At 41.7% G+C, this 15423-nt stretch overlaps 1 protein-coding gene across 23 annotated transcripts in view; it reads left to right on the forward strand.

The window, feature by feature from the left end:
- Window positions 1-15423, forward strand: part of ABI3BP (ABI family member 3 binding protein) — a 265227-nt gene that overhangs the window by 77498 nt on the left and 172306 nt on the right. For all 23 annotated transcript variants that reach the window (XM_047874847.1, XM_047874857.1, XM_047874848.1 and 20 more), the window contains exon 3: window positions 14043-14111. In XM_047874847.1, the coding sequence (XP_047730803.1) occupies window positions 14043-14111 (69 nt within the window). The remainder of the gene's footprint in view (window positions 1-14042; window positions 14112-15423) is intronic.

Here is a 15423-nt window from a genome sequence, read left to right on the forward strand (position 1 = left end):
TGTGTGTGTGTGTGTGTGTGTGTGTGTGTGTGTGTGTGCGCGCGCGCGCGTGCTCGCATGTGCTACAGGCTCCTTCCTCTTCAAAAGCAAGCCCTTGCCAAACCTGAGGCCAATTCACAGACAACACCCTCCGCTAAATTTCTCTGTGGGGTGCACATATAAAACCCAGGCAAGGAAAAACCACAGGCAATAAAGTCAACAATTTAAATGTCTAACAGGACTGCTAAACTAGAAAAGGATGTAGACTGGATGTGAGGGCAAGTGGGTAAAAGAACTAGCTTATTAAATATTTGTTTCCAGTGTCGGGCAGAGAATGTGTCAAGGCTGGAAAGAGAGGCAGGGTTATCTTGGGACAGTGGCTGAATGAGATGCTCCAGATGGGGTGCCTGGACCTTAGGAAATAGCGAGCTGGTATATCAGAGTTGGGGTCAGTGTGTGGAGACTGGGGAATGGAAGGGTAAGGTCAAGGCTGGCCTCACAGGCACGTGACCAGTGCACTCAGAAGGGTCCAGCATTAGAAGTTCAACACTTTGCTGTTGCTGCTTTCTCAGTGATGATGGCATACGTGCTGAGGGCTTAGTGCCCGGGCTCCTGTGTGCCGGCCTCCCAGCCCCTCCTCTGGTTTGGGCTTATCGCCTGGTCCCCTGCTGCCCCTGGTGCTAGGCCTCCTTCTCCCCACCTAGCCTTGGTGACTGCTGCTCCCTTTAACCTTCAGGAGGGACTTGGGGTGTATGTTGGGAGTTGTGGTAAGAACACTCCCTTGGGACACCTGGCCAGAAGGCTGCAGTAGGGACTGCCAGGCATTTGTGGGGTTATTGGGCATGCACATGTCCCTCTCCTACCCCCATTCAGATACAGTCTGTCTCAGTTGAGAGATGGCAATCCCTTGGAGTCTGTGGGTTGGGATGGCAGGCCCATGGGAAGGGGAAATTTGCTTTTCAGCCCTTGGGGGTGGGGCCAGAGGTAAAGGGCTTTGATCCTGATGCTGACACTGATGCCAGAGGGTTCTACTGCAGCCAGGAGGGAGAAGGGAGTGTCTGCACTCAATTGCAGAGTGCAACGTTAAACAGCCAATACTTACTGTGAAAAATTGAGACAGACGCTGTGGAAGGAGAGAAATGTTTTATACTTAGACTTCAATGTCTCTCCCCTCCGCCCAACCCCTGCTTACAAAAATAGGGGTTTCATCCTTTTTGTTTGTTTTTGCGTTGATCAGGCCCACACAGAATGTAGTTGGTGCTGGATGACATGTGTGTTTTCAATAGCCTTCCCTCCCCAATTCTCACTGAAATTAAAATAAAACTCTCAGAAAAAGTTTCCAGCAATGTCTTCCTCCATGGAATGTGTCTTTGAAATGCCATTCTGGAAAAATGATGCATTTTTCCATCAAGACTCATTCAGGAAGCCATGAGGAGTACAGGACTATAGCAGAGCCTCTGGCTGCGGTGGAGGGTTGGGGGGGTGGGGTGGAGCTCACTGTTGTTAGAAAAAGCCCTCTTTCCTCCTCCAACCCTTTCTTCCCACCTGCTTCTTCCCCACATCCTCTCTTCCAGCCGCAGCTGGGTCTCCTTTCCTGCTGAGAAGCTCCACTCACTGCAGAATGGGGGTGAGGGGCTGCTTCTCATTGCTGTCATCCATTTCAAAAGAGCTTGAACAACACCTCTTGTAGCAGAAACACCAAAGAAGGCTGTCAGCTCCCTTCAGAACAGATCTTCATCTGAACATTCTGGAATCCCACCATTGGAGGCTGTTCCTAGCCAGTTTTGCATTAGCAGTTGCTCTGTGGTATCCTTCAGCCCTTCCCATGGTCTCAGCCTGCTGGAGGGGCAGGGCCTGTGGGCCGCTTCCCAGAGGCTAAGGGTATGGCAGGATGTCCCATCAAGGTGGGGATCCGTTCAGTAATCAACTGATTTTTGTAATGGTTCTGGAAATAATTGCTCAACAGTGTAGGATTTGCTTTAAAATTTGCTTTAAACTTTTCAGGTGAAAGAAAGAGAAGGATAATCCTTACATGCAAACCATGTATTTATTGTAAGAAAAAAACTTCAAAGGAAAAAAAAGGTGTACAGGCAGGCTGATCAAAGAGTAAGTCAGCAATTAAACTTTCCTGGCTTTTTTTTTTAAAAGGTGATTTACTTTTGCTATACCCAAGCTCCTAATTATTTTTTCCTTTCTCCTTGAAAAGCCTTAGCTCTTGCATCCTTCTGGCAATAAAGGCTTGGAGGAACAGATCCATTCATTCTTTCTGAAAATGTTTGCCTTTCCATCACAATGTTTCCAAGTTGAAAGGCACAGAAATGAACAAAACATGAACTGAGTCTGGATCAGATTCTACGTGATGTTCCATCTACCACATCTTCCTACAGGGGCTTAGAAAAACTCTAAACGGTGGAAGACTTTTATTCATTAGTGAGGATTCATAATTCTATAGGCTTCCATTTGTATGGACAACTAAGGGCAAAAGCTAGTAATCTAAGTGATTTATTAAAAATTACTAAACTCTTATATTCATAAACTTAGTAAACATAGTAAATCTCATGCACTACTGACCTTAGGTAAAACTACTGTCTTCTATTTGAACTTTTGGCTACCATGAACCTTCGCAAGACTGTAAGCTAACATATATCTAAGCAGACATTGCCCTTTACCCAGTTTTCTAGAAAAATGCCCCATCAGTTTTTTTCCCATAAGGATACCAGACTTCCTGAAGGGGTATCAGTGATGTTTCTGAGTAGGTCAAGTCTATCAATTATTATTCTAGCTTTTTAATATGTAATTACTTGAGGGTCAATTATATTATTTTGTGGTGAGTGTTTTTGGTGGTGGTAGTGGTTGTTACTCTCCTCTGGAAGGATCTATCTGTTTCATCAACCATATTTGAGCTTCTCCTTTTCGAGTAACAGCTTCAGGATGGATGTGAACTGCAGTTCAAATATGAAGCACTTCTACTCTGTTGCTGAAACTGATTGGTGTGGTATCAGTATGTTGTCGCCACTTTATCACTGGAACTTGAGAATGGGTGGGGTGGGAGCAAGGTTGGTTACTCCACTGGAATTTAGAAATTAACGATGAGGCGCCTTTCAAGAAATGAGCAGACAAGTAGCATTTACTGTCTTTTTATATTCTAACTCCCTGCCAGATTGGACACCTCTCTATCTCAATGAGGCTCCCCTCTCTTCCTCATGGACCAGCAGGCCAGGGATAATGTCTGCAAGTTTAGGCAAAGGCAGCTGAGGTAGAACAGCAGAGCCAAGGACCCTGGCTGGAGCTCTGTTTGCTTCTCCCCTCCATGGCCACACTCTGGAGGGTTTTTTTTCTCCCCAGAATTGACTAGCGGGTAAGTGGTGGAACTCTCTCTGCCTGGGTTTCAAACACAGGGAAGCTTTTCAAGGGGATTTTTCGAACAGACATTACTCAGTGTTTGTGTTGACCAAATAAGCCACAGGAGCTGTCTGCCAAATGCTAAAAACTAAAGGGAATTGATTGTACCCGTTTAGGACAGATTACAGTTAAGTGTGGCATGTGGACACTTGAAGATGCAAAGAAAAATGGATATTAATGTATGGAGACTTCCCTGGCCATAGTTGTTGTTTTAGGTTTTATCAGTGATTTTATTCTTTTTTTTTATGTTCTTATTTTTGAGAGAGAGAGGGACACAGTGTGAGTGAGGGAGGGGCAGAGAGAGGGGAAGACACAGAATCTGAAGCAGGCTCCAGGGTCCAAGCTGTCAGCACAGAGCCTGATGCGGGACTAGAACTCACGAACCGTGAGATCCTGACCTGAGCCCAAGTCGGATGCTTAAATAACTGAGCCACCCAGGTGCCCCAGTGATTTTATTCTTCATTTATTAGTAGTATTCTGATGTGCCACATTGGCATCTAATAAAAATACTTCCCTTACTTTATCAAATTCTAAAGTAGCTTTAACTATAAAATCACACCATTCTTTTATAAAGAATTAAAAAACAATAAAGCTGTTGGTTAATGACACTGCTTTTGCATCCCCTAGGGCTTTTATTTTATGCTCACTGAAACAACTTCCTTTGCCTCATTGATACATAAATTTCATATTATCTGTTTTTTGTAAACAGATACTTTATTTTTTTAAATAAACTCTTTGTGTTAGAATAGCTTTACAGAAAGTTGCTCCTATAGTACCAAGAATTCCTATATACTTCAACTTCTCCTATTCTTTTTTTTTTTCAACGTTTTTTATTTAATTTTTGGGACAGAGAGAGACAGAGCATGAACGGGGGAGGGGCAGAGAGAGAATGCAGAGACACAGAATCGGAAACAGGCTCCAGGCTCTGAGCCATCAGCCCAGAGCCTGATGCGGGGCTCGAACTCACAGACTGCGAGATCGTGACCTGGCTGAAGTCGGACGCTTAACCGACTGCGCCACCCAGGCGCCCCAACTTCTCCTATTAACACGTTAATATTGTGCATTTGTTACAACTAATGAACCAATATTGATATGTTATTAACTAAAGTTGGTACTTTCTTTGATTTCCTTAGTTTTTACTTAAGATCATTTTTCTCTTCCTGGAGCCCATGGAAGGGAACCACATTACATTTTGTCATGTCTCTTTCAGATCTAGTGGACCACATCAATTTCTTTTTACTTTTGATGAGAAGTTCTGGTTAGATGTTTTGTAGAATGTCCTTCAATTTAGTTTTAACTAATGTTTTTCTCATGGTTTGACTGGGGTTTGGAGCTTGAGCAAGGAGGATATTACTTTAAAAAATGTTTTTAAGTAAGATAAACAACCAAAATAGAAAAGATTCAGTAAATGCTAAATATTTTTCACCTTGGGAGTCTGACCCTTCTGTGTCAACTTTTGACTCTGAGTTCTTAGGAGCCTCATTTTCCCCCCAGCACACCACTCTGTGTTCCAGTAAGAGCCCCGGTGAGGCAGCAGCTTTGAAACCCTTCTCCCTGCAATTCCTTCCAAATCACTGACCCTCTTCAGCCAGTTTTGAAACTTTCAAGGGCGCCTGGGTGGCTCAGTTGGTTAAGCATCCCACTCTTGATCTCGGCTCGGGGCGTGATCCCACAGTTCTTGAGTTTGAGCCCTGCGTCTGGCTCTGTGGTGACAGTGTGGAGCCTGCTTGGGATTCTTTCCCCCATCCCCCTCTCTGCCCCTCCTCTGCTTTCTCTTTCTCTTTCAAAATAAATAAATAAACATTTTTTAAAAATCTGTCAGTTTCTTGACCTTATTAGGACAGGCCTTAGGTAATGACAGCAAGGTCACAACTTGACCTATTTGCCGTTCCTCTACCTTCTGATCAGGTACCTATGGGCCAAAATTCCAGCAGGGGCCAGCCCAGCCTCTCAGAGGGGCCCTTTGTGTGAACAGGACTCTAGCTCCACGTCCTGTGTTCTCCTTGCTGGGTTTCTAGGACCCAAGTTCTGCATCTCAGGAGACTTTCTAAGGCCCCAGTTAGCTCAGGAGGGCGAAGATTTCAGCCCCTTCCCTGGGGACCCAGAGGCAGGTGTCTCTCCCTCTTGGCAAGGGAACCGAAGAAAAAGCATCACTGTTCTTTTTAAACCTCTAAATCATAGTAGGGATAATTCTACCTATTCAACCTCCTTTTTTTTTCTTTTTTTTTTTTTTTAAGACTACAAAAATCTAGTTACTGACAAAAGGTGTTTATGGACTGTGTTTAATAGATTCAAAGTCACCTGTAAATTCATTTTCATCTTGAATCCCTTCTCTGGACCTTGAAAGGTGTCTGAGGTGATGTTCACCTCCCATAACACAGACCGTTAAAGCACTGTAACAGTTTGTTGCCTGGCCCCTTTCCTGCCAGAATAGAGCCTGCACACCTTCCCCAGGTCTAGTCTCTAACAAAACCTTTGCCAGCCAGCTGTCTTCAGCTCATTGAGATGGTGGTTCTCTACACCTTATGAATTCAGGAAATAAGGAAAGGAATTAGGAAAGGCATTGGGCCAAAATATTCTCCCTACTTGTTGCCTGATGCCCTTTCTGTGTGTATTTAGTAGCGGATGTATGCTTTTCCCATGTAATGAAAATAGAATGTGTCATGAGCACAGGCACTGTATTAACATGAATTCACTCACAGTAACTTGGAAATGGTTGTTTTTGTGATCCTCTCTGAGAACAAGTGAAAATAAGTTTGAAGAGGACAGCCATTCTCAGTAAAACAAGGAGGCACCTCAAAAGGGAAAATGGACATAGAAACTGAAATCTGGGTCTTGGTGAGCAAGTTAGTTCTAATTTATAGTTCTGGTAAGTTGGCCTTGTGTGTAAATACTCCAGTAATGCTTCTAACCCACTGCCTCATTTTAGTCCCCAAAAGAACACATAATATAGTTGATTATATTCTTGTTTCCTAATCTACAGTCTTAGATGCTTATTAGAAAAGCCGAGGGGCTCCTGGGTGGCTCAGTCTGAAGGGTCTGACTCTTGATTTTGGTCAGGTCATGATCTCACAGTTCATGAGTTTAAGCCCCACATTGGGCTCTGAGCTGACAGTGTGGAGCTTCCTTTGGATTCTTTCCCTCTCTCTCTCTGCCTCCCCCCTGTTTCTACTCCTTCTCTAAATACATAAATAAAATTAAAAAAAAAAAAAGCCGGAAGCAGGCTATGAAATGGAATCCTAGGTGCACCTGGGTGCCTCAGTTGGCTTAATGTGCAACTCTTGATTTCAGCTCAGGTTGTGATCCTAGGGTCTTGGGATCAAGCCCTGCGTTGGGCTCATGCTGAGCCTGGAACCTGCTTGGGAATCTGTCTCCCTCCTCTGCCCCTCTCCCCTACTCATGCATACTCTTTCTTGAAAAAAAAATTTTTGGGGGGCGCCTGGGTGGCTCGGTTGGGCGGCCGACTATAGCTCAGGTCATGATCTCACAGTCTCTGAGTTCGAGCCCCACATCAGGCTCTGTGCTGATACCTCAGAGCCTGGAACCTGCTTCTGATTCTGTGTCTCCCTCTCTCTCTGCCCCTTCCCTGCTTGCTCTCTGCTCTCTCTCTCTCTGTCTCTCTCCCTCTCTCAAAAATAATAAACATTAAAAAAATTTTAATTAAAAATTAACTTAAATCTTTTAATTAAAAAAAACCCAGAATCCTAGTGTAATATTTTAAAAAATAATGAAAAGAAAAAGAATTAAATGTTAAACTGGGGAGAGTTACTCAATAGGAATTAGGTGCAGAGTACATTCAATAAAGTTAGGTCAGATGTCTTAAGATCTATTTATCATATTAAGGAAAGATTCCCTTGAATCCTTATTTATCACTAATAATTGGTATTGACATGAAAAAATGCTCAACATCACTCATCATCAGGGAAATAGGAATGAAACCCACAAAGAGATACCACCTCCTACATCAGTCAGAATCTCTAAGATAAACAACTCAAGCAACAACACATGTTAGCGAGGATGTGGAGAAAGAGGATCTCTTTTGCACTGATGGTCTGAATGCAAACTGGTGCAGCCACTCTGGAAAACAGTATGGAGGTTCCTCAAAAAATCAGAATAACCCTATGACCCAGCAATTGCACTACTTAGGTATTTATCCAAGGGATACAGGTATGCTGTTTCGAAGGGGCACATGCACCCCAATGTTTATAGCAGCACTATCAGCAATAGCCCAAGTATGGAAAGAACCCTAATGTCCATCGATGGATGAATGGATAAAGATGGGGTATATACATACAATGGATAAAGAAGATGTGGTATATGTATACAATGGAATATTACTCAGCAACCAAAAAGAATAAAATCTTGCCATTTACAACAACGTGGATGGAACTAGAGGGTATTATTCTAAGTGAAATTAGAGAAAGACAAATATCATATAACTTGACTCATATGAGGAATTTAAGATACACAGCAGATGAGCATAAGAGAAGGGGAGCAAAAATAATACATAGAAACGGGGAGAAGGACAAAACTTAGACTCTTACATATAGAGAGCAACCTGTGGGTTGTTGGAGGGGTTGTAGGTAGGGGGATGGACTAAATGGATAAGACTCATTAAGGAAGACACTTGATGGGATGAGCACTGGTGTTTTACATACGGGATAAATCATTGGCATCTACTCCAGAAATCACTATTGTGCTATATGCTAACTAACTTGGATATAAATTAAAAATTAATTAAAAATAAAAAATAAAAAAAGAATTGGTGTTGAATTTTGTTAAATGACTCTTAGTTACCTGTTGAAATAAGTATATTTTCATTTTATGATACATTTCTGGAATAATCTACACTTAGCCATAGTATGTGCTGACCGATTCTACTTACCAATATTCTAGGATTTTTTTCCATTGATATGTGTGAGTATCATGAAGGGAAAAGTTACTCAGTGGTACTTGTTAAAGATGGTTGGCAAAACTTTATTTGAGGGGAAATAGGGACCACTACAATGGGGTCTTGCAGCATGGAAAAGAGATTGAGCTGCATTCTGAATACAATAAGGAAAAGTGAGTACTTCTAGCCATGGAACAGGGTGTGAGTCAGTGGATGGAAAATAACTGAGAAGAAAGATGAAGAAGACAGGGGGAGATTCTGGCTAAACTGACCTGACCGGACTCTTGCTAAGGGCAGGGTGGGGTGATCAGAGGATGGTGGAGGTTAAGGAAACTCATTTGATGTCAAGTGTGATCAAGTATGGAGGATAGAGGCTCCTGCCTAAACTATTTGAACAAAACTCTTGATAAAATCGGACCACACAGAGATGAATACAGAACCCCAAGACTCAGGGCCCTGTTGAAAATGGCTCAGCTTAAAGTTTGGTCAGGATATAAGATCTTTGTCGTATGGTGTGTAAGTTTCTTTTTTGTGATATTTTTGCATTTTGGAGTCTGTGGTGGTTGGTTTAAAAAACAAGGCTTTAAACTTTTTCTTTCCTTTTTATAAGTCCTCAGGGCCTCTTAAGGCAAATTTCTGCTTTCAAGAAATCATCATTATTGTCATCGTAATAGCTGACATTTGTACTTTCTGGGGCATCTGGGTGGCTCAGTTGGTTAAGCGTCCAACTTCGGCTCAGGTCATGATCTCAGGGTTCACGAGTTTGAGCCCCGTGTTGTGCTCTGTGCTGACAACTCAGAACCTGGAGACTGGTTCAGATTCTGTGTCTCCCTCTCTCTGCCCCCTCCCCTGCTTGTGCTCTATCTCAAAAATAAAAATATTCTTTAAAACTTAGCATTTTCTGTGTGTTAGGCACTGTTACAAGCTAATCATCACTAAGACTTCTGTGCAGCTAGGTACTATGATTCTTCCCATTTTGTAGGTGAGGAAACATGTACGTACATTAAACACTCACCTTGTATAACAAACTAAAAAGCAGGATTTGATTCCAGGCTCTGGAGTCCATGCTTTCATGTCTAGAAATTTAGTTTGATATGAGACAAAATGGTCAAAAAGATGGCAAGGGCAAACTATTATTCTTGTTCAAGTCCTTTACATGATTTCCTATAGGATCATGCTGGCTTATTAAATGTTTATTTTGTGGAAACGCGCAAGGCAGAAATAAACCTCGCTATGACCTCATTCTGAAGCGGTGTCCTACAACATACTTGTCCTCTAATAAACATGTGATAATTGACATTTATCAAACAGGGCAATCATGGGAGGATTATTTGCATTATCAAAAAATTTAGTACTTTATAAAGGATTTCAATAGTACACTGTCTTAAAAAGTAAGCTTGTCCCAATCCTTCACCTCCAGGGCATTTGAAATATTAAACAAATTAGATGTAATTAGTCGACAACACGATATAGGCTTAATTACTAGGAATGGAAAGTTGGTTCAAGTAACCGCATTCTACACAAATTTGCTGAAATTGACATTTTAATTATACACATTTTCTAAATGAAGTATATTTTGGCATGTGTTGCCAGAATTGCTGATCAAGCTACAGTGTATATATTTCCAGGCTGCTACAATCCCACAAAGAATTTCATAGTACATAACAGAAATAGAAATTCTGGTTTTTCTAGTTGTTTTATTTTTCCATCTCTGTGTTCCAAACCAAGTGCAGAGTCTGCTGAAATACATGAATGTTGGAAGCTTCTAATGAGCAGTGAGAGGCAACATAACTGCACCCAGCTCCCCACATCTGTTCCAATTTGTAATTGACTGTAACAGCCTGTGCTTTATGCAAAATGACTGATCATAACAAAAATTACTTTTAAATTGCTCATGTAACCATATGTCTTGGATCATGGCACTATCTTTGGCTTCTATGTATGTTATTGTTCTCATGTTTCTGGACTTTGTTTTAAAACCACTGAGGCATAATTGAATTAATGTGCATCAAGGAGGGAAATGAAAGGCTAGGTCTGAGACTCCACCACAGTGAGGGTAATTTAAGAAACATAGAGATTTACCTTTGTTTTCTTGGCTCAGGACACCATCTCATGGTTCCTGGGTTTGAGCCTCGCATTGGGCTCTGCACTGACAGTGTGGAGCCTGCTTGGGATGCTGCCCCTCCCCTCCTTGTGCCCCTCCCCCTGACCACCCCTCAAAATAAATAATCTTCAAAAAAACCCCAAAAAAGTAGGGGTGCCTGGGTGGCTCAGTCAGTGAAGCGTCAAACTGCGACTCAGGTCATGATCTCATGGCTAGTGAGTTCAAGTCCCTCATCGTGCTCTGGGCCAACCACCTAGAGCCTGCTTCGGATTCTGTGTCTCCCTCTCCCTCTCTCTCTGCTCCTTCCCCGCTTATGCTCTGGCTCTGTCTCTCTCTCTCTCTCAAAAAATAAACATTAAAAAAAGAACATTAAAAGTAAAAGGGCATTTTGAGGACTAGATTAAGATAGCCGTATAATTTGCAAGGCCAAATGCAACATAAATGGGAGGCCCTTGTTTCAAAAAAACAGGAGAAAAATGTCATTAAAGATACTAAAATATAAAATTTTTCCTTTCTTTGTTTCTCTCACCTTGTGATATCATTTTATTTGCTATTTAATGCTATTAAGTAAATTAAAACTATACATCATTAGCATGAAATTTGCCAGTTATCTTTACCTTGTGCAATGCTAATTTTAAATGCAAATTTGGGCCTTTAGCTCCTAAGCAGAGTCACTGAAATGCCACACTTTGTTCTTGGTAGTTCATACATGCACACGTACTTCATTCTTACCAGAGGACTGGAAGTGCACAAAATTAACTGCTCTTTTTACTTGACTCCTTGGCGCGTGGACATGCTGCCACAACCCTGCCCTGGACTTAATTACGAGTGAGGAAAATGTGAAAATTGGGGGGAATCGGGCCTTGCTCTGGTTTCCCCTTTGCTTCTAGGTCATCATTTTCAGTGGAACTGGTTGGCAAATAGGGTACAACTGACATGAATGAGAAAGGATACTATAAGATTGTTCTGCCATTGGCATTGAAATGCCATTTCCTTCTTTCTGCAGTGAAGCCAGTGTGGGTTTGATTGAACAGTGTGGCCTCTCGGCCCCCTCCGCACCTTCTCCCTCAGTCCTAGATGCAATAGGTTCACCTTGTTTTACCTTTGAGTCTTGCTGAATCCCCTTGCCTCAGGGTGTAGTAGGATTCTCACACAGAGTTGTAACACCTAGGCTTTTCTTTGCAAGAAGCAACTTTATTCCTGCTGGCACCGCTCACTTGGGTTCGTACCCAAGGAACTGAGCCCCAAACACCACATGGCATAGTTTTTTTTTTTTTTAATATATTTTCTACTTCTTTTTCTCCCATATATATGGTAACACACAAACATGTAGTCTGATTAAGTGGTCTCATGTTACAAGGTTGTGAGGGATATTGTCCCATATGCATGTAGCCAGGTTGCCTTGAGGTTTTTCTTTTCCTTAGGGAGGGGACCCTACCACAAGGGCTCCCTCAGAATGCTATACCTAATAGGGCATCTCAACCGCTAAATGTGAAGGAAAGAAAGCACAAGAATTGCATATGGTTCCTGTCTACTCACACATGTGCTTTATCGTCCCTTCAGGCTTCCCTCACAAAACACAGATTCAAAGATTTAACTATTAAGAATTTCAAGATGGTGACAGCAGGGCATGAAACCAAGCATGAGACCCCTCTGGACATGGGGCCCTGCTTGATGGTGCATGTTGCAGCCCACAAAGCTGATCCTGCCTCAGTAACTTCATCTACAAATTGGGGTGATGATAGTATGTATCAAGTAGGGTTGCCACGAGGAGTAGTTAAGTCACAAATGTGAAGTGCTTAACAAATAGTCTACACATAGAAAGTACTGAATATGTGGTACTTTTTAAATATTTCTTCCTTTATATCCCAAATAAAATCAGGAAATGCATTATATTCTTATTAGGGACCTTGATTTAGGTTAAGTGTTCCTTGAATAAGCTCCTCTAAGCGAGATAGGCTTTCAAACACAAGATCTGAAACATAATGAATATTCCCTTATCTGTGTTGTGGTCATGAGGTAATGATCAGTAAGCAGGCAAAGCTCTGATGTCAGTTCAAGAGGTTACCTGGTTTACTTTATGGAGTGTAATTACTGTAGCAGGTTATAACAAATAAGGTTGTATGGGGTGTCCAGTAAAAGACAGTCTCAAGTCATTAAAAGTGGCTGAATTGCCATGTTGTCTGTATCTGAGAAGGAGGTCAGCTCTGTAAAACCTTGGGCAGAGAAACCTCGGTTCCAAACTCATGGAGAGGGGAGCTGTTTGCACTCAGAATAAAAACAAAACGAAGATGTGAGGTCTGCCTGAGCAAGCAGAGGTGAACTCTTGTTGACTGCAGCATCCAAATGAAATTGGGTGTAGAATGAATTTCAGGATCCAAAGTTACTGAGGAACTATTGTAGATAAGATTCATCAATCAGTCCAGTAGAAGTGCTTAGGAAATGCTAGTTAGTATGCCCAATGTGCATTTGGCTTATTTATATATATTAAAATCAACCATCTTGGAAACATCAATTAAAAAAAAAAAGCTTTTGGGTGCACCTGGGTGGCTGAGTTGCTTAAGTGTCTGACTCTTGATTTCAGCTCCGGTCATGACCTCACACTTGTGAGATTGAGCCCTGGGTTGAGCTGAGCATGAAGCCTACTTGGGATATTCTCTCTCTCTCTCTCTCTCTCTCTCTCTTTCTGCCTCTCCCCTGCTCATGTTCTCTTTGTCTCAAAATAAAATAAACATTAAAAATTTTTTAAAAATTATTTGATAAATTATTAGTTCCTGATGTAGTGCATACTGATTGTTTAAACATCATTTATTTAAAAGCTAAATATTCTTAAAAGATTTTCTTTATTTTCCATTGGCATATTTTAGTGAAAGTATACCAACACAAAATGGTGACTCTATTTAAAAATTGCTCATGAAAAGGATGGGTTGAGTATGATAACAGGCTGAGAAATTATGCAAGTAGGATAAAAAAAAAGGAACATTAAGAATATTCATATTGTGGGGGCACATGGGTGGCTCAGTGGGTTAAGCGTCCAACTCCTGATTTCGGCTCAGGTCATGGTCTCACAGTTTATGAGATCAAGCCCTGCGTTGGGCTTGGAGCTGACAGTGCAGAGCCTGCTTGGGATTCTCTCCTCCTCTCTCTGTCCCTCCCCCTCCTTCTCCCTCAAAATAAAGAAACATTAAAAAAAAGAATATTGATATTAACAGAGAAGTGAGCAGTTTCAGATCACACAGCATGTGAGACCCTGTTGTGTCTTATGAAAGGATGATTTTCCTTCTCTGATTCTGAAGCATCAGAAGAGTGTGAAGAATAGGGTAACAAAATGGGTATGATCAGATTAAAAGAAAACCTCTTTGCAGAGGAAAGAATTGATGAAAATGTGACATGAAATCTGTGTCTAGCAAGATTCTTTTAAGACTTCTCCCCGACTCCTGTCCATTTGGTTTTGAAAATCTGGATTTAATATTCATTTAAAAGACTTAGTGGACTGAACCATCTCAGGAGGTATTAACTTTCTGAATTCCTGGGTCCTGTCATCCACTGGTGCTGTGGTTATGATGACTAATTCCGGGGAACGTTGAGTCAGGACATGGATGTACTGTCGTGAATGTTGCTCCTTCTCAGAGAATTTTACTGAAGAAATAATGTTATCATTTCCAGATGCAGAACCGAAGTATCTGATTGTTGTGCGGCCTGCCCCTCCTCCAAGTCAAAAGAAGTCATGCTCAGGTATATTTTGTTCATTTTTAAGCTTTTATTAACTTTAAGCCATGCCTTCTCATTTCTACCCACGGAGACCAAGTGCATTGGAGAAGCCTTAGGAACATGGATTAGAATATACAGCACAGCAGGCTCTGTGTCAACAGATAACCCTCCTTGCAAGTATTATGGTCTGGCTGTAGAGACTGCTTGGGACCTTCTCCCAGCACCACTACATACAAACGTGAGGAATTTAGGCAAATTACTGGGCTTGTGTGTACCTCCTCTCCCCTGCATACAAGGGCCGTTGTGAGGGTTAAAGGAGTTGATGCATGTGTGGTCCGTAGCACAGGGTCTGGCCCACAACAAGTGCTCACATAGAGTTAGCTCCTGCTAGCCTGTTTCTACTTGGCAGTGTGTGAACCCATGCACTATTGTGCTTTCCGGATCTTAAGGGCAAAATCTGATGTCTAACCTTTGTTAAAGGAGACTGTTCACATTTCAAAAGAGTAACTCATTTATAGGCATGTTACATGAGTTGGAACTTGGGTTTTACTTGACTCCTCATCTCTTCCTTCAAAACCTCTTCTATTCAGTTGAACAAATAGAGCAAGGACTGCTTTCATGAAACAATAGCAACACAACACAGATACTCCCAGGGATGGGGAGACATGAAACAGGAAAGTAAATGCCATGTGGAATAAGTGAGTAGAAGCCTTTTCTACATGACTGGAGAAAGATTAAAAACCTTACATTTTCCAATTTCACTACTAAAATTGCTTCTCAGATCAAATAAGCTGCCCTTGCTGTAAGAGGCTGTAGAAGCTGTGAATATGCTTTTACTGTCTGGTATTAAATCTCCCTAACTGTAGATACTTGAGAAAAAGGTTTGGTTTTCTCTTTCATTTTCTAATGTCAATTATTCTTTACATATTTCCTAATCATGTTTCTCTTTCATAGTACACTAAATGTCAAACAACGAAGGGTCTCCTTTGTTAGATCTTTCTAAAGGGTTGGCATGGAGGTGGGGGGAGCATACAGATCTTTAAACACACTGAGCAAACCTCCCCTTTGCAGTTGTGAATCCTGTCCTCTGGCTGCATCAGCCAAGCCAGTTGCCAGAAATAGGTTGCCACAGTCCCCTCCCCTCCTTCGGTTGTTTTTCATGTCTTTTTTAGAGAAGCAGTTAATAGTCAAGCATTTTGAAAAACACAAACCCCTTTTCCTGGCCCCTTAAATTATCCCAAAGCATCAGGGAAATTTCAGTTACTCCTTATAACTTGTAATGATAGTCACCATTTCAAGACTTTATTTCAAAATATTTAATAGAGTCAAGAAGTAT

The sequence above is a fragment of the Prionailurus viverrinus genome, chromosome C2 (assembly GCF_022837055.1).
Source record: "Prionailurus viverrinus isolate Anna chromosome C2, UM_Priviv_1.0, whole genome shotgun sequence".
NCBI classification, from domain to species: Eukaryota; Metazoa; Chordata; class Mammalia; order Carnivora; family Felidae; genus Prionailurus; species Prionailurus viverrinus.